This window comes from Odocoileus virginianus, chromosome 5 (assembly GCF_023699985.2).
Source record: "Odocoileus virginianus isolate 20LAN1187 ecotype Illinois chromosome 5, Ovbor_1.2, whole genome shotgun sequence".
Lineage (NCBI taxonomy): Eukaryota > Metazoa > Chordata > Mammalia > Artiodactyla > Cervidae > Odocoileus > Odocoileus virginianus.
The window spans coordinates 51,625,287-51,653,059 of record NC_069678.1 but is presented as its reverse complement, the minus strand read 5'-3'; the positions used below and the strand labels follow the sequence as shown (position 1 = coordinate 51,653,059).

The following is a 27,773-nucleotide window of genomic DNA, read 5'->3' as shown; positions in this document are numbered from 1 at the left end:
TCCTTGCTATTCTTTGGAATTCTGCATTCAAATGGGTATGTCTTTCCTTTTCTCCTTTGCCTTTTGCTTCTCTTCTTTTCTCAGCTATTTGAAAGGCCTCCTCAGACAACCATTTTGCCTTTTTGCATTTCTTTTCCATAGGAATGGTCTTGATCACTGCCTCCTATACAATGTCCTGAACCTCTGTCCATAGTTCTTCAGGCACTCTGTCTATCAGATCTGATCCCTTGAATCTATTTCTCACTTCCTCTATATAATCGTAAGATATTTGATTTAGGTCATACCTGAATGGTCTAGTGGTTTTCCCTACTTTCTTCAATTTATGTCTGAATTTAACAATAAGGAGTTCATGATCTGAGCCACAGTCAGCTCTGGGTCTTGTTTTTGCTGACTGTATAGAGATTCTCCATCTTTGGCAGCAAAGAATATAGTCAATCTGATTTCATTGTTGGCTATCTGGTGATGTCCATGTGTAGAGTCTTCTCTTGTGTTGTTGGAAGAGGGTCTTTGCTGTGACCAGTGTGTTTTCTTGGCAAAAACCTATTAGTCTTTGCCCTGCTTCATTTTGTTCTCCAAGGCCAAATTTATCTCTTAACTGTTTATAATAGTTATAGTCGCTTTAGAATTGCCTGTCTTTTAGACGTCCTGCTGGCTTATGTAAGTGGTTGGTCATCAGTCTTTATTATATATTTACCTTTCCCAGGGAGATTTTCTCTTTAAGATTCTTACTTCTTTTCCACTAGAGAAGAGCCTTTAACATTTCTTTTTTAAAAATGATAATCTTGCTGGTTAGAGTATTTTACATTGCAGGATTTTCCCTTTAGCATTCTGTACATATCATGCCACTTCCTTCTGGTCTGAAAAGTTTCTGTGGAGAAATCAGCTGACAGCCTATAAGAATTCCCTTGCATATGACTCTCTGTTTTTTCTTGCTGCCTTTAACATTCTCTCTTACTTTTGACTTCTGTCATTTGAATTATGATATGTCTTGGTGTGGGTCTATTTTAGCTTCATCATGTTTGGGACCCTCTACAAAAGAGTCCAAAATGCAATACTTGGGTGCAATCTCAAAAATGACAAAATGATCTCAGTTCATTCTAAGGCAAACCATTTAAGATCACAGTAATCCAAGTCTATGTCCCAACCACTGATGCTGAAGAACCTGAAGTTGATTGACCAGTTCTATGAACCTACAAGACCTTCTAGAACTGACACCAAAAAAAAAAAGCTGTCCTTTTCATCATAGGAGACTGGAATGTAAAAGTAGAAAGTCAAGAGATACCTGGAGTAACATGCAAGTTTGCACTTAGAGTTCAAAATGAAGTAGAACAAAGGCTAGCTTAGTTTTGTCAAGAGAACACACTGGTCATAGCAAACAGCCTCTTCCAACAACACAAGAGAAGTCTCTACACATGGACATCACCAAATGGTCAATACCAAAATCAGATTGATTATGTTCTTTGCAGCCAAAGATGGAGAAGCTCTATACAGTCAGTAAAAACAAGACCTGGAGTTAACAGTGGCTCAGATCATCAACTCCTCATTGCAAAATTCAGGCTTAAATTGAAGAAAGTACGGAAAAACACTAGGAAATTCAGGTATGATCTAAATAAAATCCCTTATGATTATACAGTGGTAGTGACAAATAGATTCAAGGGATTAGATCCAATAGACAGAGTGCCTGAAGAACTATGGACAGAGGTTTGTAACATTGTACAGGAGGTGGAGACCAAAATCATCCCAAAGATAAAGAAATGCAAGAAGGCAAAGTGGTGTCTGAGAGGGCTTTACAAATAGCTGAGGAAAGAAGAGAAGTGAAAAGCAAGGGAGAAAGGGAACGATATACCCAACTACATGCAGAATTCCAGAGGATAGCAAAGAGCAATATGAAGGCCCTCTTAAGCCAACAATGCAAAGAAATAAGAGAAAACAATAGAATGGGAAAGGTAGAGATCTTTCAGGAAAATTGGAGATATTAAGGATACATTTCATGCAAGGATGGGCATGATAAAGGACAGAAACGGTAAGGACCTAACAGAGGCAGAAGAGATTAAGAAGTGGTGTCAAGAATACATAGAAGAACTATACAAGAAAGGCCTCAGTGATCCAGATAACCTTGATGGTGTAGTCACTCATCTACAGGCAGACACTCTGGAGTGTGAAGTCAAGTGGGCCTTGGGAAGCATTACTAGGAACAAAGCTAGTGGAGGTAGTGTAATTCCAGCTGAACTATTTCAAATCCTATAAGATGATGCTGTTAAAGTGTTGCACTCAATATGTCAGCAAATTTGGAAAACTCAGCAGTGGCCACAAGACTGGAAAAGGTCAGTTTTCATCCCAATCTCAAAGAAGGGTAATGCCAAAGAATGTTCAAACTATCTTACATTTATGCTCATTTCACATGCTAGTAAAGTTATGCTCAAAATCCTTCAAGCTAGGTTTCAACAGTTCGTGAACAAGAACTTCCAGATTCTCCAGACAACTTCCAGATGGGTTTAGAAAAGGCAGAACAACCAGAGATCAAGTTGTTAACAGTCACTGGGTACTACAGAAAGCAAGGGAATTCCAGAAAAATATGCATTTCTTCTTCATTGACTACACTAAACACTTAGGCTCTGTGGGTCACAACAAACTGTGGAACATTCTTAAAGAGACAGGAATACCAGACCACCTTACCTGTCCCCTAAGAAGCCTGTATGTGGGTCATGAAGCAACAGTTAGAACTAGACGTGGAACAATGGACTGGTTCAAAATTGGGAAAGGAGTACAACAAGGCTGTCTATTGTCACCCTGCTTATTTAACTTATATAGAGTACATCAAGCAAAATGCTGGGCTGGATGAATCACAAGCTGGAATAAAGATTTCCAGGAGAAATATCTATAAGCTCACATATGCAGATGATACCACTCTAATGGCAGAAAATGAAGAGAAACTAAAGAGCCTCTTGATGAGGGTGAAAGAGGAGACTGAAAAAGCTGGCTTGAAACTCAACGTTCAAAAAACTAAGATCCAGTCCCGTCGCTCCATAGCAAATACAAGGGGAAAAAGTGGAAGCAGTGATAGATTTTATTTTCTTGGGCTCCAAAATCACTATGGACAGTGACTGCAGCCATGGAACTAGAGATGGAGGGGTTAGAGCTGGAGCCCAGGGTGAGGCAGGACTGTCTCTCTGCTGAGTGGCTATCAGTGTCCAATCAGGGGTGGGCTCTGAGCCCAAGCTGCTGGAGCTGACGCCCTGAGGCTTGAGCCCAAGCTGGTCCTGTTCCCTTTCGGTCTGCCTTCCCCTCTATCTGCACTGGGACCTTTGGCCTAGAGTGGGGAAGTGCTGAGTTAAGTGGGGCTTGTGAGGGCTCTCTGCTCACACTGTCTGCAGACGGAGGTCCCAGCTAGCTCTGACACAATGCCTGTGAAGGCACCTGCGACTGTTTCCTTTTCTCGGCTCAGACACAGCCTGATGTGCAAGTCCCCCTTTGTCCCTCACAGCACGTCACTGTCCTCAGCCTCCACCATTCCCACCCTTTTGTTGAACCACATCACTGGGCTACATGGACACTTGGCACATGAATGAGGATAAGTTGTGATGGAGCCGCTGCGGTCTGAGACCTGAGAGCTACTTGAGATGTGTTGCTTGAGTAAGTTCAGTAGTGGCTGCCACCCTCTCACCCAGGGTATGCCCAGGGTGAGGTCATCTCTGCACACAACAGTCGAGTCTTCTACCCACTCATTGCTGCTCCAGATCCGATGATACATTGTGATGTGGAATGAGAAGGACCAAAGCCTTTGCTCAGCTTGTGCGCATGCTAAGGAAGTTATGGGAAAGCCAGTAGCCACTGGAGCATCTCTCTCTCCACCCTGCCTCAGGGGCAAGCTAGCATGAGTGCGCCTCACAGCTGTAGTCCAGGCTTCCCACAGCCATCCAGTTACCCCAGCAGTCCTGCAACCAGCAAAGAGGGCTTGTCTCCTCTGTATAGAAACCCAGGACAGGGGTGCTCAATCTGTGGTCCTCATTGCTTATTTCACAGGAGTGGCCACCTGTGTGATCTTTCTTGTCCTCTGAGGTCCACTCCCAGGAGCACACGACCTGCCCTGATTGCCTTTTTTTCCCCCTTCCTACCCAATTATGTATGTATCTTAACAGCCTTGGAGTCTTTCTACCAGTTTCCAGTGAAAACTGTCCCACATGTACATATATTTTGATGTGTTGGGGGAGGTGAGCTTCATGTCCTCTTACTCTGCCATACTGATTGATCCCTTTTGGTAGTTTTTTTTACTTAAAAAAAAACACACACCTAAACAAAGACTTTATTTGTCCTCTTTATTTTCACTTCCATAGAAAAATCTTTAATCTAACAACAGGCTATCTTTTTCTGGTAGGCAAAGACAATAGGACTTCTTATATGTCAAGAAACTATTTGGTGAAATACTTAATAATTGTTCCTTCTTTATAATTTGCTTATAAAAAGAAAAGGTAATATGTTACTTAGACTTATCTAGGTTCTAATTCTAATTGGTAAACAGTAACATGAACCTTATTCAGTTCAGTTGCTCAGTTGTGTCTGACTCTTTGTGACCCCATGGACTGCAGCACACCAGGCCTCCCTGTCCATCTCCAACTCCCAGAGCTTATTCAAACTCATGTCCATCGAGTCAGTGATGCCATCCAACCATCTCATCTTCTGTCATCCCTTCTCCTCCTGCCTTCAATCTTTCCCAGCATCAGGGTCTTTTCTTTTCAAACGAGTCAGCTCTTCACATCAGGTGGCCAAAGTATTGGAATTTCAGCTTCAACATCAGTCCTTCCCGTGGATATTCAGGACTGATTTCCTTTAGGATTGACTGGTTGGATCTCCTTGCTGTCCAAGGGACTCTTAAGAGTCTTCTCCAACACCACATTTCAAAAGCATTAATTCTTTGGTGTTCAGCTTTCTTTATAGTCCAGGTCTTATATCCATACATTATTACTGGAAAAACCATAGCTTTGACTTGATGGACCTTTGTCAGCAAAGTAATGTCTCTGCTTTTTCATATTCAGTCTAGGTCGGTCATAGCTTTTCTTCCAAGGAGCAAGCATCTTTTAATTTCATGGCTGCAGTCACCATCTGCAGTGATTTAGGAGCCCAAGAAAATAAAGTCTGTCACTGTTTTCATTGTTTCCCTATCTATTTGCCATGAAGTGATGGGACTGGATGCCATGATATTAGTTTTCTGAATGTTGAGTTTTAAACCAGCTTTCTCACTCTCCTTTTTCACTTTTATCAAGAGTCCCTAACTCTAATGAGTAAATAATATTGTGAATCTAATTAGCTGCTTAATAAAATTTCAAAAGTAAAAATGATTAAAAAGCAACTATAAGGGTTTTTCTTTCTTTTGTATAATCTTATCTAAGTAATTTAGAGACTTGCCTTTGAATAAACTGCTTTGTGTTTATTTTTCATTGCATCTCCTACCCAATGAGTTCTGGTGAGGTATACTCCCACAAGAAAAGATAATAATCAATAATAAGAAGGATTTTGGAATGATTAATGTTAAAAATGTGCCATTGACTTAGTCATGTAAATAGTAAAAGTTAAATATCTTCTATACCTGTTCTTACTCACCTGCAAGTCCTAAAAGAATGTAGGCCATAATGAACAGTATGAAGATCACGCAGCACAGCACATCTGTACAACTCCTAAAGACGAAGAGGAACAATGAATTAAAAGGATTCTGAGAAGACTCACATAGCATCCATTTTCCTCCCTCTTATGGACTAAACGTGTCTCCCCCAAGTCCTTGTGTTGAAACCTAATCCCCAAGGTGATGGTATTAGAAGGTGGGCAGGGGGCGGGGGAAGAAGTAAAAGGGATACAAAATGACTAATGTTTACTGCAAAAATATACCTAGGAAGACATAAAAAAATAATTGGGCTTTCCTGGTGGCTTAGACAGTAAAGAATCTGCCTGCGATGCAGGTTACCTGGGTTTGATCCCTGGGTTGGGAATATTCCCTGGAGAAGGAAATGGCAACCCACTCCATTATTCTTGCCTGAAAAGTCCCATGGACAGAGGAGCCTGGCAGACTACAGTCCATGGGATCGCAAAGAGTCAGACACAACTGAGTAACTGAACACACAAAAGATAATAACAACAGTGATATGCCGTTTTATACTTAATAGTTCTAAAAGGTAGATCAGATGTATTTCTGCAATCAAAGACTTAAACAGCAGAGAGTGGTTATGCCTCTGTGATTAAAGAAGTTCCTCCAAAGCTGTTAGCATTTATTCTCTTGATTCTTTATTTGTAAAATTTTTTAGAAGTTAGAGTACACTAACATCAAAAATTCTTTTATTTGAAATTATAATTTAAGCTATTTGATTTTCTAATTTTCTCCTTCATGCTTCCCAGTACATGACATAATAAAAAAAATAGCCATTTCCACTCCTCTCTCTCTCCATTATCTTTCTACGTGCACATATAAAGGGTACTCTGATTAAATAAAGGACTGACTACATAAGCTTTCTATGAGGAACAGAGTTGCAACTATTCAAACAACGTCTATAATGCATTACGAAATGAAGTGCTCTAAACTGTAATTTTCCAGCTATTCTGTAAGCTGGATATTGTGAAATGAGATTTAGAGAAAATTTGGCTCAAAGAGACATGGTAATTTTCTAAGGATCACAAGTCAAACCAGTATCCAGTAAGGAAACTCAGGTTTTCATCTAAAGTATTTCCTATTTCCAGTATTAAATTTTGTTCAGCTTGTAATGGATCTATAAGGTCAAAACTTCTCTTAAAAGTAAGAAAAACTACAATCATTGTTGAAACTTAAGGAGGAATCTATTAGAAAAGAGAAAGATCAATGTATTTGACAGGCTTAAAAGATGCACATGAGAATTTTCATAGCAAAAACTTCTTGTTCTAGGGGTTAGATGGATATGTTCCAATCTTTTAGCACAGACAGGCTGAAGTTACATTCTATTTTTAGTGGTGGTAGTAGCAGTAATAATGAATAATAATTGTACAGTAACAGACACAGTAATATCTTGTATATTGATAAAGCCCTGTTATACTTTTCCTGCTTTCACTTACATAAGTTTGTGAGTTTCCTACCTTTGGGTTTTTCAGGGTGGTGAGGTAAGTTGCCTTATATAAGGTCCATGAGAGAATAGTTGCAGAGGCAGGCAAACATCTAAGTCTCCTATGCCCAATCTTTTTCACTTAGTCGCTATTCTAATATGATTACAACTTTCTAGAAAGACTCCCATTAGCCATACTGAAAACTCCACACACATCCTTATTACTCCACCTCACAACAGGAAATGGATCCATCATAGAGAAAGCTAATCATGGTCAATTCAGAAACAAACCATTACTTGTTTAAATCCAATTTCAACTCAGGAATCTGACATTTCACTGGGACTGAAGAACTATGAGAATAATAAAAAGAGAGAGAGAGAAAAAAGATAATCTAGATTTCTTCGTTAAACAATCATTGAAGGCAAAACCTGCTAGAGGGTGAGGAAAGGATCTGGTTTATTTGCATTTTGACACATCCTACTCAAGATCGGTTCTCATCCTCTCAGGGCAGTTGCTACATTGTAGGACACCTAAGAAGGCATGCCTGCAGGCAAAGAAGGAAGGAAGAGAAAACTAGAACCCTGATAAGCTTTCATTAGAAATCTTGAAGTTGTCAAAGCCCTTGTGTGTAATCATAACTACCAAGGAGAGAATCAGAAGCACCAGCCAGGTTGGCCTGTGTCCTGTAATATCATACGTATGATATGTTTGTATCTACATGGTTACATCATAGATAATATACATTATGATGCATGTTTATAATGACTATTATATAGCATTATAATGTTTTCTATTTATATTATGTAGTCAGCACAGGAAGAGGTAAACATACTAGAAAGATGAGTAAAAGAAACTTACCAATTAAAAAAAATAATAAGGCACAAGGAAAGAAGCAGAGCCCAAAAGGAAATTTCTAAGAAATAAAACCCACAGTGCTTGGCCACTGGTCCTGATGAATGGCATCAATCAGAGTTTTGATCTATAGGGGGTTTTATAACAACAACAACAGGGGGGTTTATACTACAATTTCTCTTTTTTGTACCAAGAACATGTCACAGCACCAGGGGCTACTGTGCACGCACACAACCACTCTATCCACTCTCCTAGCAGTCTAGTCTCTCACCAGAGAGGGATAACATTTCTCAGTAATTCACACCCTGAGGTGTCTGGGGATTCTATTCTGGGACCAGGCAAGATAATGTATTCAAATCTACTTTCCTTTTCTGGACCACTGCCTCAGAGAAACAGCAGACCATACCACACACCATGGCCAGACTTGTTAATGTCATAGTATGTAAACATGGAAGAACACTGAATAAAGTAGAACAGTTTGAAGAATTCAAGAGTTTCAAAAAGTAGGAAAGTTTTTCTAAATTAAAAATTCTTATTTCTGAATTTGTTCCTCTAGTGATTTTATTCCCTTTGTTCTTTAAATTTTTTTTTCTTTTAAAATTAGGGGTGTGTGTGTGTGAGAGAGAGACATCTATTTCTTTCCACTTCTTATTTCTCTCCATATTCCCTGCTGGAAAAAAGGCCCTGCTTAGAAAATTATTGGAAAATTTAATATATAACATATAAAATATTGCTTGGGCACCATTTTTGGGAGTCAGCAACACAGCAGAAGCTTAATTCAAATTTCAGAAGTTATAAACTGTCATCATTGTTTCTTTCTTTGATTTCAAGGCATCTTTACAAACCCAATGTTCTGTGAAAAATGAGGGGTTTTTTTTTTGTAAAAAACCAAGTACTTAGTTCAGATAATTTTGAAGACTCTTAAGATAGGTATTGAGGTAACTGGGTGATACAAGCTCGTGGTTTAAAATCATTCTGAATCATATTCTAGTTAGAGGTCTGTCATAGCTGTACATTTTCCTCAGTTGGGTTCACTTTTACAGTAAGTATAAACTAAGGACCAGTGTACTAATCTAAAAATGGATTACATCCCACTGGATCCTAGAAAGAAGATAGAAAAAATAGTTTATAGAGAAATATACCTCAACCATCTCCCTTACCCTCCTTCTAAATCAAAGTCCAGTTTTTTCAAAAACAAGTTGTTCACACTCAGAGTTATTCAAAATACTCCTGGCATAAAAGAATTTTCAAAAGTTAAACTACAGATGCACATTGTTATCTTATATGTATTTTTCCAAATTACAGTTAAGAATAGGATCCCAGTTCTATACTCATTTGTAGACCTCCATTTCCTTCCTAATTCTAACCTACAAGTATAGAATGCCTATAGTCACCTCAGCTTAAACTCTTGGGCATTGCCTTTGACTTTCTCTTTTTCTTAGCTGATCTTTTTTTTGTATTCAATTAATAAGTTCTCTTGACTCCTTCTTTCTGATGTGTCTTTCATCCACGCCTTCCTTTCTATTCCTGTTGCCTGGATTCAGTCCACATTCTCTCATTCTCTCTTCTAACTGCTGCTGTGGTCCCTTTATTGTGCTCCTGCATGTAGTCTCTGCCTGATCCAATTCATTCTGCACATCACTGACATCACTGAGAGCAAACAAAGTCACTTTATCATTTTAAAAACTGCAATGCTTCTCCACTGCTTGTTTAATAATTTCCAAATGTCTTAGCTTTATGTTTAAGAAAATACAATTCCAATCCTAGTTCAAGCCCCAGACTACCTTTCTAGTTTTTCTCCCCCTATTCATCTCCTGTGCTTCAACCAACTTGGACTTTTTCATTCACTGCATACATAATGAACTCTCCCTTTACAACATTCAGGGTTCTCTGCTCATGGTTGCTTTAAGACTCATTCTACTAAAATACAATATGTCCCAATTTGCATGAAATAGCCAGGATTTATACTTATTATCCTCGAATAACAATCAACAATGCTCACTTTTACTATCAAAAGCACTCCAGTCTGGATCGCTACCCCATCTATTAAAATCCCATTCTTCATATAGTAGGATTCCCTTCATTTTCTGGGGCTGAATAACATTCCATTGTATGTATATGCCATACTTTTTTAACCCATTCATCTGTCAATGTACATTTAATTATTTCCATGTCTTGACTGTTGTGAGCTATGTTGCAGTGAACTTGCAGATACACATTTGAGGTTCTGATTTCAACTCTTGTGGACAACATGAATAAACCTAGAGGACAGAACCTCATGCTAAGTGAAATAAGCCAACCACTGAGAGGCAAATAACTGTAGAATTCCACTAATTTGAGATACCTAAAATAGTCAAATTCATAGAAACAGAAAGTAGAATGATGGCTGCCAGGGGCAGGGGCGAGGGGCAAATGGGGAGTTCTTATTCGATGGCCCTACGTTTTGATTATGCAAGACGAGTAAGTTCCAAAGGTCTGTAGTATGTTGTGTATATATTTTTAACATCACTGTATTGGGTACTTAATATTCTGTTAAGAGGGTAGGTCTTACATTAAGTGTTCTTACCACAATTAAAAAAATAAAACAGCATGGAAGACATAATAATCACTGCAAGGCTTCAGTATACAGGAATGTATTTGTTCAAGGTCACGTGTTATTGAATTTAAAATTTTGCTATGAATAAGCTTAATATGGGTATTAAATAAGTGATTTTAAATCCAAAAATTTGTTTCAGCTAAGAAAATTAAAACCCCAACTTTCAAATAAGTTAAAATGTCACCTCCTTCATGCAGTTTTCAGCTAAGAGATCCTTCTCAGCTCTGTAAACTCACACTTTGCACATCTTGAAGGCAATTATCTTTTAACTATTATAATCTAGTGCCTGCATGCTTTCACTCAGTCATGTCTGACTCTTTGTGGCACCATGGACTATAGTCCGCCAGGCTCCTCTGTCCAAGGAATTCTCCAGACAATAACACTGGAGTGGGTAGCCATTTCTTTCTCCAAGGGATCTTCCCAACCCAGGGATCAAACCCGCATCTACTGAGTATCCTGCACTTCAGGTGGATTCTTTACTGCTGAGACATCAGGGAAGCCAACTATAATCTAGATGGGGGTGCAAACTACAGCCCATGGGCCAAATCTGGACTGCTGCCTGCTTTTGTAGAGCTTTTTGTGAACTAAGAATGGTTTTTACTTTTAAAAAATAGTTTTAAAAATCAAGAGTATTTTGTGTTATAAGAATTATACAAAATTCAAATCTCAGTGTCCATAAATACAGATTTTTTGAAAATAGCTACATGCACACACACACACACATATATATATATATATGTGTATATATATATATATACATATATAATCTATGCCTACTTTTGTGCCACAATGGCTGAGTAGTCACGACGGAAACCATCTGGCCTGCGCAGCCTAAAATTTACTACCTAGATTTTTATAGAAAAGGTTTGCTGACCTCTGATCTAGGCCATAATGTCCTTTTACAGCAGCAGTTAAGCACAGGATGTTGTATGCTACAGACAAATTGCAATCTATGTCCTATGAATGATTAGTAAGACACACCTGTAACTGACAGGCTAATACATCATAAGCAGGCTCTGGTGAAACTCAAAGTGCTGTATTTCAAATTTCAGAGCTTCTTTTCTGGAAGGGGATGAGGCCTATATAGTGAATATGTGTCTAAGGATTTAATTTTTGGGTTAAGCTTTAGTCTGCTACCTAGACATTTCAATCCCCAATAAAATAAATCATAAAAAAATTCAATTCAATTCAGAGGTAATAAGAGAGTTTTGTTTCTTAAGTTTACACTTCAGTTCCACACTAGTTCTTCTTTCCTACAACTGTCATTCTGCCTCTTTTTTGGGGGGGACAGCTTTCTATCTTCATTCAGAAACTGATTCATTTACTAGTTTTCTTTGTGACAGCTGAAATTTCAATGATATCAATCATCCTGAAAGGTCATTAATACCAAGCATTAGAGCAAGAATGGAGGTCTTAAAAGTCATTTTTCTCTGACAGATCATCCATTCATGCATAATGAGTCAGGTTAGGGACTGTCCACTGCCCATGAATTCAGTCTGAATTCTGAAACCTGACATGGCTGCATTGATAATCCACAGTTTAGAAGCACTTCTCCTCTGTGGTTCAGTTGGCACCTGCATGATGCCATTAAGTCATCCATTACCTCTCACTTTCTTACTGCAGAAGTCTGTTCCAGAAAATTGAATGGTTGCTTCACTTCCCAGAGGCTTTATTAAAAAGACAGTTAATTTGGGGGCCATTCTCTAAGCTCCACCGAGATACTTGGCAAACTGCAGAATGTGGCTTGAATTAAATCAAGCTAAATGATGCTTAGTCAGCAGACTCAAAACATTTGGGAAGCTATGTGAGGTACAGTTCTGTGTAAGCTAAAAAATTCTTCTATTCGTCCACTCTTCACTATTAATGGAGAATCTAGTGATTGGTGATAAGAGCATTTTCTAAGAGTTGTGTCTGAAGGAGTTAACTGTAACCTTCCCCTTTCCCTCAGGCTTCTCTTTTTTCCCAGACATACCGTCTAAAAGTTCTCCACTGTTCTATTCCCACAGCTTTAGAAAATACCATATATATCATCTGGGTGTGTGTGTGAAAGCTGAGGTTTTAGAAATAAGGAAATTACACCAGCCATTTCTACAAGCATGATAAAAGGTTAAAAATTATCTTGAAGAATTACACTGTTACATAATCAGAAAATAGGAAGGCACAGCGAGCTTTTAATCACATGAACTCATATTTTCAGCTCAAACTAAATACAAACATTTTCATTTTCTTAAAAAAAATTAAGAATGACTTTACAGTTATATTTACTTTAAATGATAATTGTGACACCTAGTCATTGAGAAGAGAGTGTTAGTTTTATCGGCCTATCATATTTTAGTACATGTTAAATTGTTGCTGAAAATGAAATATACCAAATAGCATAACACCCTAAGAAATCATACAATAATACTGGTAATTTCTTTTGAATTGATTAGAATATTTAAGATGATATTTCAGTATTGTACATGCATTATTTAGTTCTTTTGGATAACTGAATCTTAAAAGCTTCCCCTATCCTCTATTTCTCCTGTATTATTTGCACTTGTGTTTCCAATGTCTTTAGACAGTAGCTTTAACTGGTTATAATTTATATTTTCTATCTGTAAAGGGGAAATAAAACTTCATTTTTAAATACAGAAGTTTAAGTGATGTCTATATAAATGTCTCTTTTGTTTAAAATGGAATAAGTTCAGACAAAATTGATCTTACTATATTATTCATCATCTTTGTAAGACCTGCATTATAGTTAAGAATGTGTCAGTGAGAGGAAACTACTCAGAAAATTGCTAGTAAAGTGAACACTAGATCATAGTTATTGCCCATGGTACAACTGGTATCATCAAAGAGGTCCTAGGAGAACCAGCTTAGAACAGCCTTGCGAATTGGTCCAAAAGTTTACAGAGACTCCGTAACAGTTTGGAGGAAGAAATGGCTACCCACTTCAGTATTCTTGCCTGGGAAATCCCATGGACAGAGGAGCCTGGCAGGCTACAATTCATGGGGTCACAAAAGAGTCGGACACGACTTAGTGACTGAGAACGCACATATATCAGTTCAAGATGCTCTTTCATCTTCTTGGAATAGGTTAGCATCCTTCTACACAGAAACACAGAGTAGGTGCTCAAGAATATTTGTTTAAACAGTGAACTTCTGAAAGTTCTCATGACTGGGATAGCTACAAAAATTCTGCTATTAAAATTTTTTTAAAAATCATACTTCCTTAAATAATATGATAAACAGTTAATATTTTTAGTAATCAAAGGCCTACATCTTAAAATGAAAAGATTAGTATTTGTCACCCAAAATTTTAATAATGAAAAAAGGTACCTACAGGTGATGGGCACATCAGAAAATTATGTGCCCTCTGATCTAGTAATTTCTTTTCTAGTAATTTATAGCATGGAAACATGTATTGAAGAAGCAAGAATTAACTTATAAGGATTTAAAACACTGTTTAAAATAAAGAAAATTTGGAAATAATTTTTAAATAATAATTTTATGAAAACATGGTCATAACATATTGAGAAAAACAGGTTATAAAACATATTTGTAATATATGTATAGGTATATAAATATATATGTAAATGCTTAATAATATAAAAAAGGATACAATAAAAGGCTAGAAGCCACTATCTCAAGGTGGTATGATTTTATGTGATTTTGTTTTTCTTCCTTTGCTTTTTCTCTTTTTTTCAAAACTGTCACAATGAGCACAAATTGCATTTATAATAGAAACAAAAATCTAAGACACATAGATTGTATTTGACAATTATAAATAGATTGCTGCCTTATTTTATTATACAAATTTCTTTCTGATCCCCTCAAAATAAGCTTAAAAACTGATCTTCTGCTCTTTTTTCTTGATCATTATTGACTAAAATTCAAAACACATTTTTATTGCCTTTAAGCAAAAATGGTTACTAAAAAAGTCTGTGACAGACTGTCTTCTGATTAATCTTTCTTATTGCTCAAACATTTCTAAATGGGGATGGAATTGAAAATACACATCCATAAATGCCTCAATAAACTTCTTACAGATCAGACCTTTGTTTTGCAGTAACAAACATCTCACCAACTTTATAAGACACAGACCCCTGCTTCTTGTTTGAATCACTGCATATATGAAAGCAGAGTTGGCCTTTTAACCTTCACTCATCAAGTCTCTCTGATTTGATGGTATGTCTCTCTTTTGTCATTTTCTTTATATCTATTTAGCAAATCTGGATAATAAAAATCCTTTTTTATTTTCCTTAAAATAATATGTATTCAGTGGTGATCTTAGAGCTTTGCCTCTGCTTAGAATGTAAAGTGAACACTACTACAAAACATAGTTTATTAGCTATCTATACTAATTTTAAGCAGGTTGTCCTATAGTTACCCTAGTGCTTTTGGAACATGAAATGAAAATTCAGTTTTGGAAATTAATTTAGCAAGGCAATTACCTCAGTCAAAAAACATTTTATATTTATAATCATTTAAGTGTCCATTAGATAAAAGAATAAATTTTAAATAATTTTAGGTAAGACTATCAAGGATAGTATTGGATAAGACTCTTGAGAGTCCCTTGGACTGCAAGAAGATCCAACCAGTCAATCCTAAAGGAAATCAGTCCTGAATACTCATTGGAAGGACTGAAGCTGAAGCTGAAACTCCAATAATTTGGCCACCTGATTTGAAGTACTGACTCATTGGAAAAGACACTGATGCTAGAAAAGATTGAATGAGAGAGAAGGGGATGACAGAGGATGACAGGTTGGATGGCATCACCGACTCAATGAGCATGAGTTTGAGTAAGCTCCAGGAGTTGGTGATGGACAGGGAAGCCTGGCGTGCTGCAGTCCATGGGGTCACAAAGAATCAGACATGACTGAGTGACTGAACTAACTGATACAAGGAGCTGGAAATAGAAGGTACATTAAGAAGGGGGACTGTGTGTCTGGGAAGAGATGAGGTAGACCTAATTTTTACTGCATATCCTTTTGTAACTTAAACTGTGTATCAAACATATGTATTACTCTAATCAAAAACAATTTTTATAAGAGAAAATCATTTGAGTATTGATTTGGCATATCTGAGAAACAGAAATAACCTGGGAAGTAACATCAAATATTAACCATTAAAATGAATACAGTAGGAAACAAAATAAACTTAATGTACTAGAAATTAAACTATAAACTATACAGATATAAAGTCATTAGACACATTCCACAAGTAAAATCCTTAACTATGATATAAATTTACCTATTTATCTTGATTGAAAGATTGAATTTTGGCCATTAATGATTTACATCATACCTGTAGAAAACAAGGTTTCTCCCATCATAAACATTATTATTTAACTTAGAATTTGTTTTGACAATAATTTCAGCTTTTAAAGGAAGACAAATACAATGTGACATCTTGGGTTTAAATAATATCTGGTGTCACTATACTAGTATGTTGTTGGTAATTTTTACTTTGAAATGGGAGGTCTGCTGACTTTAGGAAGAAAATTAACAATTTGTGAGATGGTATAATAAGAGATGGTAGCTTCCATTACATGTCCAAAGCAAAGAAGCCTAGATATTCAACATGTGTCCAGTGAATGAACGAGTGAAAATGTTACTTGAACATCAGACATTAGTACATTGTAGACATTTTTAAAATGCATAAAACTGCTGTGCCCCTCTGTTCTCAAATTATTCAGCAAAAAGGGAAATTCCAACCATCTATCTAGAGCCTGAAGTACTACATGAATTGCTCATTCTTTTCTGTAAATATCTGCTAGTACATTTTATTCTACAAGATGTTTATTTTACAACAAAGCATTACTAATAAGAATAGGGTGAGTGAGTGAGTGAGTGAAGTCACTCAGTTGTGTCCGAGTCTTTGCAACCCCATGAACTTTAACCTGCCAGGCTTCTCCATCCATGGGATTGTCCAGGCAAGTATACTGGAGTGGGTTGCCATTTCCTTCTCCAGGGGATCTTCCAGACTCAGGAATGGATTCTGGGTCTCCCACACTAAAGGCAGACTCTTTACCATCTGAGCCAGCAGGGAAGCCTAAGAACAGGGTGATTGCTATTAATTTTAAAGGGGACTTCATTAAACTTTTTAGGGTTTAAGCTAAAACAATGTTTTCTAAATGTTTATTGCTTTGCACTTACTAAATACAGTCTCTGTGTAATCCAATAGAAATCTGAACCTAACTATATCAGTTTAAATTGTGTTCAGTTGCAAATACCAGAAAATTTATGCCAGAAACAGTGGCTTAAATTCCAAAGAATTTGTTTCACACAAGAAGTTCTGCAATTGGAAGTTCTGAGCTAGTGTCGTGTCATTCAGTGATGCCATTAGCGACCTAAGAACTCATTTCCTCTTTCTGCCCCCTCTCATCTGCAGCTTGTAGGGATTTATCATCATGTTTGTACCTCATATCACAAGTTGACGGCTGTGCTCAAGACTCCTGTATCTCTTCAATAAGGCTCTGTCTTACTATTTAGAAAAGAAGGTCCCTCCTAGAAGGCTTGCCCTCGAGCTCACAGGCTTGAACTGTGTCTCATGGCCATTCCTGCCTGGAAAGTGGTTAGGAAAACTGACTGTTTGACTTTCCCACTTCTACAGTAAAGGAGACAAGGCAGAAGATGGTATGGAATGGATGTTCAGGGAGACAGATTTCAGAATATACCATGGTTGCTAGTGAGATTCATTTAAACAATCATAAAAATAATAAGGCTTTCCTATTCTAATAATTTCTAGACAACCCAAATGGATTACACCAAAGAATGTTTTTCTCTGTGACTATCATTATTAAATATTAAATATGTTTTATAAGAACATATTTTATAATATATGTTTTATATAACATATGTTTTATAATAACATATGAAAAGTGAATTTTGTATATTCTTACAGAATTCAAGTAGTCAAAATGAGATTCATTTCCCAGGTTAGCATATTTTAGAGTTGATAACAGTAAGATAGGAAGTTACAACATCTTATTTCTGAATAATTTTACATTTTATATTCAATAAGTTAAATAATTCTTGACAGTTGTGTTCAGTGGGAGACTGAAATTTAAATCCAGCCATAGTAAATGTATGAATTCACAGTTGTCCTAAGCTAAATATTGAAATAAATGTTTTTGTTAAGTTAATATATTTTAAAAATATCATTAGACATAAAATATATCACAAACTATACCAATAAGTCTCTTTCATTTCAACAAGAGATACTCAGAACAGTATCTTAATAATAAGTCTGGAAGACATTAGGCAATTCTGTCCAGGAACTGTCTGTTTTTTTAATATAACAAAGTATTACAATATATACATAATGGTTCTCAGTTCTTACTACTATCCTCTTTCCCATCATTCTGAGATAAAATGGAGGACCCATATTTTCCCCCGGATATAAGTACTTCCTCAGAGTTTCAAAAACCTCCCTACCAATTTTTCCAATAGCTATTTGTTAAGTGTCTACTATTTGCTACTAAGGTAAGATATGTATATGTGTGTGTATATGGCGGGGGGGGGGGGGGGGGGGCGTGGAGTAGAGCATGAGGAGGTAAGTCAACACTGTTGGAGGAGGAAGGAGACATAAAGCCCCCCCCAAAAAGAGAATATGACTCTAGCCCTTAAATACTCTAGTTTCATGGTATAAAAAAGATAAAAACATCTAAAAGATTGACATTAAAAATAAATACTGTCTAAAATGTAGAAGTAAAAGTAAGGACTACAATTAGGAAGAATCTAGATGGTTAGAGTAGAAAAAGCTCAGTGTGAGTTAGAATATAGGAGACACTTTAATTACAAGGGATGAATAAAATTCTGAATTATGGAGATTTTTGACTGACTGGTAAGAGAGGTCCATTCTAGGCAAAAGGAAGTACAAGAACAATGATGCAAAATTAAGTGCATGGCTGACGGAAATGAGAAAGAGGTCAGGTTAGTTGGAATTCTTTTTCAGTAGAAATTATAAAACAGATCAGCAATATTGTAAAGTAATTAGCCTCCAACTAATAAAAATAAATGAAAAAAATTAAAGATATTAAAAAGTTAAAAAAAACAGATCAGTTAGTGTCACAGAATCAAAAGAAATAAACTCATTATTTTATTTTCATAATATCTATTGGCACCTATTCTGTACCAGGTACTACAGTACATACTACAAATACAATAGTGAACCAAATACGGTACCTTCTCTCATGAAATCCACAATTTAATATGGTAAACTAGCCATAAATAAGTAAAGGTCAACAAATAAGATAATGACAGATTTATGGTAGTGACATAAGTGCTAGGAAGGAAATAAACATGATATTATAAAAGAGTATAATAAGGACACTATGAAAGAGTAGGGAAGAACTCTGAAAAGATTGTTGGGTGGCATACTTTTTTGATTAAAATTCACATGGAACCAAAAAAGACTTTGAATAACCAAAACAATCTTGAGAAAGAAGAACAAAGCTGGAGGAATTTACTTCCTGATGTCAAACCATGCTATTATAAAGCTATAGTATTCAAAACAGTATGGTACTGGCATACAGGCACATACATAAATGGAGCATAATTGAGAGCCCAGAAATAAACCCCCCCAATCAATGGTCAACAAACAATTGATAAGGGAGCCAATATCACACAATGAGAAAAAAGATAGCCTCTTCAATGAATGGTGTTGTGAAAATGAAATAGCCACAAACAAACAAACAAACAAAAATTTGACCCCTACCTTACACCACTCACACAAATTAACTCAAAAAGGATTAAAAACTTAAATGTAGGTCCTAAATTATAGAACTCTAAAAGAAATAAGGAAAATGGCTTCTTGACCTTGGTCTCAGCGACAATTTTTAAGATATAACATCAAAAGCACAAACAACAGAGGCAAAAATAAGTGGGACTATATCATACTGAAAAGCTTCACCACAGCAAGTGAAGCCATCAGCAAGGTGAAAAGGCAACACGCAGAATGGGAGACAATATTTGCAAATCATATATCAAGCATGGGTTAGCATCCAAAAAAATATAAAGAAACTCATACAATTCAAAAGCGAATCCAAACAATCCAATTAAAAGTGAGCAGAGGATCTAAGTAGACATTTTTTCTTTTTTTTTTTTTTCATTTATTTTTATTAGTTGGAGGCTAATTACTTTACAATATTGTAGTGGTTTTTGTCATACATATTTTCAAAGAAGATATAAAGATGGCCAACATATATGTGAAAAAGTGTTCAACATTATTAATTGTCAAGCAAATGCAAACCAAAACCACAGTGCATTTACCACCTTACACCTATTAGAATGGCTACCATCAAAAAGTCAAAATATAAGTGTTGCCAAGAATTTGGGAGGAAAAAGAAAAGAATTTGGAGGAAAGGGATCCCTTGTGCACTATTGATGGGGATGTAAATTGGTACAGCCACTGTGGAAAACAGTATGGACGTTCTTCAAAATATTAAAAACAGAACTACCATGTGATTTGACAATCTCAGGGGGTATAAATCCAAAGGAAATTAAACAGGATCTTGAAAAAATATCTGCGCTGCCAAGTTCACTGCAGTATCAGTCATACTAGCAAAGTATGTATGTAGTGAAGTTTTCATACATGGAAACAATCTATCTGTTGATAAATGAATGAAGATATGGTATAATTTTATACAGTGGAACATATTCAGCTGTCAGAAAGAAGGAAAACCTGCCATTTGTTACCTAATGGATGGAGCTTGAGGATGTCATGCTAAGTGAGATAGTGTAGAACAAATACCGTTAGATAAGTTCAGTTCAATTCAGTTGCTCTGTCATGTCTGACTCTTCGCAAACCCATGAATCGCAGCACACCAGGCCTCCTGTTCATCACCAACTCCCAGAGCTTCCCCAAACTCATGTCCATCAAGTCGGTGATGCCATCCAGCCATCTTATCCTCTGTCGGCCCCTTCTCTTCCTGCCCTCAATCCCTCCCAGCATCAGCGTCTTTTCCAATGAGTCAATTCTTCACATCAGGTGGCCAAAGTATTGGAGTTTCAGCTTCAACATCAGTCTTTCCAGTGAACACCCAGGACTGATCTCCTTTAGGATGGACTGGTTGGATCTCCTTGCAGTCCAAGGGACTCTCAAGAGTCTTCTCCAACACCATAGCTCAAAAGCATCAATTCTTCGGCGCTCAGATTTCTTCACAGTCCAACTCTCACATCCATACATGACCACTGGAAACACCATAGCCTTGACTAGCAGACCTTTGTTGACAAAGTAATGTCTCTGCTTTTTAATATGCTGTCTAGGTTGGTCATAACTTTCCTTCCAAAGAGCAAGCGTCTTTTAATTTCATGGTTGCAATCACCATCTGCAGTGATTTTGGAGCTCCCAAAAATAAAGTCAGCCACTGTTTCCCCATCTATTTCCCATGAAGTGATGGAACCAGATGCCATGATCTTAGTTTTCTGAATGGTGAGCTTTAAGCCAGCTTTTTCACTGTCCTCTTTCACTTTCATCAAGAGGCTTTTTAGTTCATCTTCACTTTCTGCCATAAGGGTGGTGTCATCTGCATATCTGAGGTTATTAATATTTCTCTCGGCAATCTTGATTCCAGCTTGTGCTTCTTCCAGCCCAGCGTTTCTCATGATGTACTCTGCATAGAAGTTAAATAAACAGGGTGACAATATACAGCCTTGACATACTCCTTTTCCTATTTGGAACCAGTCTATTGTTCCATGTCCAGTTCTAACTGTTGCTTCCTGACCTGTATACAAGTTTCTCAAGAGGCAGGTCAGGTGGTCTGGTATTCCCATCTCTTTCAGAATTTTCCACAGTTTATTGTGATCCACACAGTCAAAGGCTTTGGCATAGTCAATAAAGCAGAAATAGATGTTTTTCTGGAACTCTCTTGCTTTTTCGATGATCCAGTGGATATTGGCAATTTGTTCTCTGGTTCCTTTGCCTTTTCTAAAACCAGCTTGAACATCTGGAAGTTCACAGTTAACATATTGCTGAAGCTTGGCTTGGAGAATTTTGAGCATTACTTTACTAGCGTGTGAGATGAGTACAATTGTGTGGTAGTTTGAGCATTCTTTGGCATTGCCTTTCTTTGGGATTGGAATGCAAACTGACCTTTTCCAGTCCTGTGGCCACTGCTCAGTTTTCCAAATTTGCTGGCATATTGAGTGCAGCACTTTCACAGCATCATCTTTCAGGATTTGAAATAGCTCAACTGGAATTCCATCATCTCCACTAGCTTTGTTTCATAGTGATGTTTCCCAAGGCCCACTTGACTTCACACTCCAGGATGTTTGGCTCTAGGTGAGTGATCACATCATTGTGATTATCTGGGTCATGAAGATCTTTTTTGTACAGTTCTTCTGTGTATTCTTGCCACCTCTTCTTAATATCTTCTGCTTCTGTTAGGTCCATACCATTTCTGTCCTTTATCGGTAGTGTACAACAAATACTACATGATATCACTTATTTATCTGAAAATAGCGAGCTCTTGGAAACCAAGTAGAATTGTGGTTACTGGGGGCGTGGGGGTAAAAGGATGGGGAAATGTTGGTCAAAAAGTATAAACTTGCAGCTAGAAAATAAAAATGTTCTGGAGATCTAATGGGCAGCCTAGGAATTAAAGTCAACAACACTGTATTATATACTTCAAGGTTTCTAAGAGACTAGTCTTAAATGTTCTCACCACAAGAAAGAAATGGTAATCATGACCATGGCTAATTCATATCAATGTATAACAAAAACTACTGTAATGATGTAAAGTAATTAGCCTCCAACTAATAAAAATTAAAAAAAAATTAAAAAAAAGAGAGAAATGAAAAAAAAAATAAATAAAAGCAAGCTACATAACCAAAAAAAAAAAAAAAGAAGAAATGGTAATCATGAGACAGGATGGAAGTGTTAGCTAATCATTTTACAACATTTAAGTGTAACTTAGACAATGTCATATATCAATTATATCCCAATAAAGCTGGACTGAAGAAACAAAGAGGTGGTGGGAATTATTTATTAAGCAGAAGAAACAACAAATGCAAAGATCCTGAGGGCAGGTGAGACCAGGGTTGCCCTGTGATCTGACAGATGGTCAGTATGAACAAAACAAAGAGGAAAAAGGGAGATAGCAATACAAGAGGAGGTTGGTACAGCAGAATGACTGACCGGTCCTCAGTTTGGACATGTCCATCAGGGAAATCCACAGTTACAGTATCTTATGTTTAAGGACTTGATGGTTTATGACTAATTTGGGCATATATTATCTCGTTTGGATCATTAAAACACCTCTGTAAAGTTGACACAAGAGCTGTTACTAACACATCATTTTATAAATTAGGTAACTACTGACTACAATTTCAGCTTATTTTTGACTGGAAGTTCTTCAATAGAGGAGTGATAAATCAAAAGCAGAATCTTAGTTACATATATTTGGCACTAGAATGGAGGATGAATTGGAATAAAGTATGTGGTGAATGCAGAAGGATGAGAGTTAGGGAAATCAGGGCTGAAATAGAGCAGTGGTAGGAAAGAAGAGAATGAAACCACAGCCAGTTCTGCCTCATCAGCATCAGCGGCCTCCCACGCACATCTGTTTTCCTGGGTCGCCAGGATACTGTGAGGATAAATGCCACAGCATGAAGAGAGTTTACAGTTCCACAAAGATTCCTCATGGACTGAAATAGATGTGAATGAATTTCTCCCTAACAGTTTCTAACACAGAGGGAGAAAGGATGCTCACAAATCTTTGAGCATCAAACCTTATATTTATCTCTCCTATGGTCTTCAAAGCACTCTGTTCCTCTTTTTTATTGTATCAACTTGATAAAAATGTATTTTCTCTGAGCTTTGGGAGACCAAAGATCTTATTTTTCATTTTCTGGTGTGAATGTGGTTAGGTGACATCTGTCTTTTCTGTAATGGACATAAAGTGTTGCTCTATTGTTGGTTTTAACCTCCAAAGGCCACAGCAAAAGAGAGCTGGCCTTGAATGCTTTTAGATGTGGATGTCGATTATTAACAAGCCATGGGACAAGTTATTGAATCGTGTTGTTTCTAGCTCTTGTCAACTATATGTAAGCGAGCAAAGACAGGGTAAAGGACAAGGATGCGAAGAAAAAAGTGACACCTGAAGACAAGACAAATCGAGAGGAAAAAAATAACATGAAAAGAGATTTAGGGAAGAAAAAAAGGAGAGGAAGGAGTAGGGCCCCTAATTAAAATCAGAAGAATCGAGGTAAAGGATGAAAAGGGAAAAGGAAAGAGAAGAAATCAGAGAAACAGGATCAATAAAAATGCACAGGACTTCCCTGGTGGTCCAGTGCTTAAGAATTTGCATGCCAGTGAAGGGGACATGAGTTCAATCTCTGGTCCAGGAAGATTCCACATCTTAGGGCAACTAAGCCCATGTACCGCAACTCCTGAGCCTATATGCCTAGAGCCTGTGCTCCACAACAGGAGAAGCCACTGCAGTAAGAAGCCCATGCACTGCAACTAGAGAGCAGGCCCCACTCACTGCAACCAGAGAATGCCCACAGTCAGCAATGTGTGCATCCAAAAAGATCCAGTACATCCAAAAATAAAACGAAAAAATTTTTAAAGAAGAAAAACGCAGAGGAAGAACCATTGTGGTATAAGGAAAGGAAAAGAAAATATATAAAGGTCATCCATAAGAAAGTTCTGAAACTTTGATTTTGAAGAAAATCATAAAGCAGATAGACGCATCCAATTATAAAGGTAGTATTTCAAATAATCTGTGAAAGGAGATAATGAGGGGTAGTGGTTATTAAATTAACTGAAATTTAATGTCTCTACTTTTACTTTATAGTTTAAGCAATTATAATGGTCAAATAATAAAAGTTGTACACAGGAACAAAGTTTAAGGACATCTGTTTTTTGTATCTATTGTTCCCCTCTTAAAACACTTGTTATTTCCTTTCTAATACAACTACTATCTGCCAGCTGCCTACAAACCACTCAACAGACCCAACATGTCTCTTTCTGTCTCTCCTATTAACAAACTTGGCGGATCTGCCAAGGCTCCATGTCTGCGCAGCCTAGTCCCAGAAGAGTCACAGTTAGGACAACGTCCAATCTACCGCAATGAACACTGGCTAGCAGGAAGCATGCTAGCATCATCATGCATATTTGGCTGTGAAAGCTGCATGTGTTCAGTGGTTGATCATTCAAAACGCTAGAAGATTTTCAGTTTCACTCTTCCTCCATCTTTTAGTGACTGGATGAATGTGCCAGAGTGTGTGTGGAAAAGCAGCCTGTTTTCAGATTTTAATCGACACAGGGGTTACAGTAACAGCAATCACAGCAACTGAGATATTGCCAAAAGACTTAAAAGGCCAAAATGAAATGTGCTGGACACAAAAAGGACTTGGGTTCACCTTAACAAATGAAAATACTTGGAAAGATAACTGGGACTCTTAAGACTGTCTAAGGCAATCATCAAATAACTCTGAACCATCCCCAACTCTTGATCATCATTTTCTATAGGGCTCAATGGTAGCTTTTCAGAATTTCAACTTTATCTAAAACTTAGACAGCAAATTAATATGATTGCTTCATTTTAATTTGTGTTCATGAAGAGCTTTTCTAGAAGAAGCAAGTAACTGACCTGCAGCTTTTAGTCATTCTCCTGGTCTCATCATGCTGCAAACGGAGGGGAAGTGTCTCAAAATATGGTCTGTCTTCAGGCTAGGCTTGCGCCACGAGGCAACAAAGTGCCTTGAGAATCACAGTCTGGGAATCTAGGATCCATCTTGTCTATCTGTCGAGTCTCTTTGTTGTTGCTGTTTGCGTCGCTAAGTCACATCTGACTCTTTGCAACCCCATGGACTGTAGCCCACCAGCCTCCTCTGTCCATGGGATTGTCTAGGTAAGAAAACTGGAGTGGATTGCCATTTCCTTTTCCAAGGGATCTTCCCCACTCTCAGCAGGTGGGTTCTTTACCCACTAGAGCCACTTGGGAAGCCCCTCATCTCAATATTGGCATAATCTCTGGGCTCTCTCGGGATCCAGCTCATCTTTCAATTTTACCTGCTCATCTGAGGGGATTTCATCTATATCATGGCTTCTAAGGCATCAGCAATGAGCAGCCTTAATTTTCTCCCAAATGCTAGCCCCTTACTTTTAAACTCAATGATCCAAAATCAAATTTACTATCTATTGCTCCCAGAGGTCTAAAAATTTGCTCTTTTCCTTACCTATTTCTGTCTACCACCCACTCTCTCACTAAAACTACAAATCCTGCCATTCTCGACTCCCTTCTCATCCTCCACATCTGTTTGATTGACAAGTTCTAAAATTCTCCATCTACAATGTTCTGTTTCTTTTTCTACAATCTCTCTGCCACTGCCTAGGTTGAAGCCTCATTATCTCTTATCTGGACGGATACCAGAGACTCCAAACAGCATTGTGCTCTCTCTCACCCATCATCCACACTTTGTAAAATACAGAATTTGACATATAAATCCACTGGTCAGAACCTTTTAAGATTCTCAACTGCTTACAAAATAAAGTCCAAACTCCATAATCTGGCCCTTACTAAACTGCTCAAAATTACTTTCTATCATCCATTCACACTCACAAATAATCTTTGCTCTCTCAAATCTTAGTGGCTTTGTATTTGGTTGAACCATTTGAAATTGCTGATATTTAACTATTTTGACATAAAAATGACAATTTCATACAACTTAACTAAGAACGCCTTTTGTCTCTGCCAGGAATACTCTTTTCGCCCCTTACTACCTGTCAAAACATCAAGACCCGGTTTAAATATTGTCTCCTTTTGTCTCTGCCAGGAATATTCTTTTCACCACTTACTACCTGTCAAAATATCAAGATCCAGCTTAAACGCTGTCTCCTTTGGTAAGCAATCATTGACCACACTAGGCTAAAGAATAGGTCTCTCCACCATGTTCCTGGACCACGCTGTCATATCTCTGCCACAGCTTTAATTATTTGTACATACTTGTCTCTGCCACTGGTATATGGGAAAGTTGAGAGTAGAATCTAGGACTTAAGTATATCTGTATCTTTACTTCTAGTATGCCATTCCCTTCTCCAGGAGCTCTTCCCAACCCAGGGATCAAACCCAGGTCTCCTGCATTGCAGGCAAATTCTTTACCAGCTGAGCCACCGTGGAAGCCCAAGAATACTGGAGTGGGTAGCCTGTCCCTTCTCCAGGGGATCTTCCTGACCCAGGAATCAAACTGGGGTTTCCTGTATTGCAGGTGGATTCTTTACCATCTGAGCTACCAGGGAATCCCTAATGTCTAAATAGGAGTTAATAAATATTTGTTGAATAAGAGACTAAATTTCCCTCTGAACTTGGTACACAAAGGAGCTGATAAATTTTTTTGGTTAAATTTGGGAGGAAGGTTGGTATTATGATTTAATATATCATAGAATGCCTCTTTCCTCTTCTTATATCACCTTCCCCCTTTTTCTTCCTACTGACTGTGGATTTGATCTTACCAGATGGATTTAATATGGCTATGAAAGAAATGATTATACACTACCAGAGCATATGGCCACTATGAGCCCTGCTATGCACATGTAACCCGCATGAAAGCAGATGTATAATGTTCATCTGACAAAACTCCACGAGGCAGCTAACAGACAAAGGCAGCAGCCACAAGGTAAATAATTCCTAAGCAAATCCTAACATTCAAACCAAAATTATTTTCTACCCACCAAAACCCATGAGAGTCAATGAAACCTCTCTCTGAAAATGCATGGAGGACATTTACGGAAGTTGCAAAATGTGCAGGAGGCGTTTTATATAGCAGGCATTTTTGCAAAGCCTATTGACGTTGAAAGAAGTTGCACCTCCAGAATTTTACCAGTTTGTAGAATTAGTGATTAAAATCCCAAGAGCAATATAAATAAGAGATAAAGCCTGTTTGTATTTTAAATACTGGACTTTATATAGGACTATAATATTAGATATTCAAAAAGTATGATTTTAGACTGAGAGACTGTAAATGTTCCAATTTTTCAATCACCTCTGATAGCAGGAAGATGTCTACTTAGCTTGGACTAATCTAGATACAGACAGGGTGTTCAGATCATAAGCAGATCACTGGGAAATCCAGGAGGGACAAGGCCACAGCAGGGCTTAGACGTTAGAAGGACTCAAACCAGAACGAGGACAGACTTGTCCCTCAACAACTTCCCCCACCTGTTAGTGACAGGCATCTGGGGATGATTCTGATGCCTACATATTACTGGTTGCTGAAATTGATAAAAATTAGTTGGAAAATTATACACAGTAAATTCCTTAGTTGTGTTCATT

At 37.4% G+C, this 27,773-nt stretch overlaps 1 protein-coding gene across 12 annotated transcripts in view; it reads right to left on the bottom strand.

Moving 5' to 3' along the window:
- The window catches only part of SLC44A5 (solute carrier family 44 member 5), a 436,507-nt gene that overhangs the window by 122,294 nt on the left and 286,440 nt on the right, over positions 1-27,773 (bottom strand). For all 12 annotated transcript variants that reach the window (XM_070467910.1, XM_070467914.1, XM_020902923.2 and 9 more), the window contains one exon: positions 5,599-5,672. In XM_070467910.1, coding sequence (XP_070324011.1) covers positions 5,599-5,672 — 74 coding nt within the window. The remainder of the gene's footprint in view (positions 1-5,598; positions 5,673-27,773) is intronic.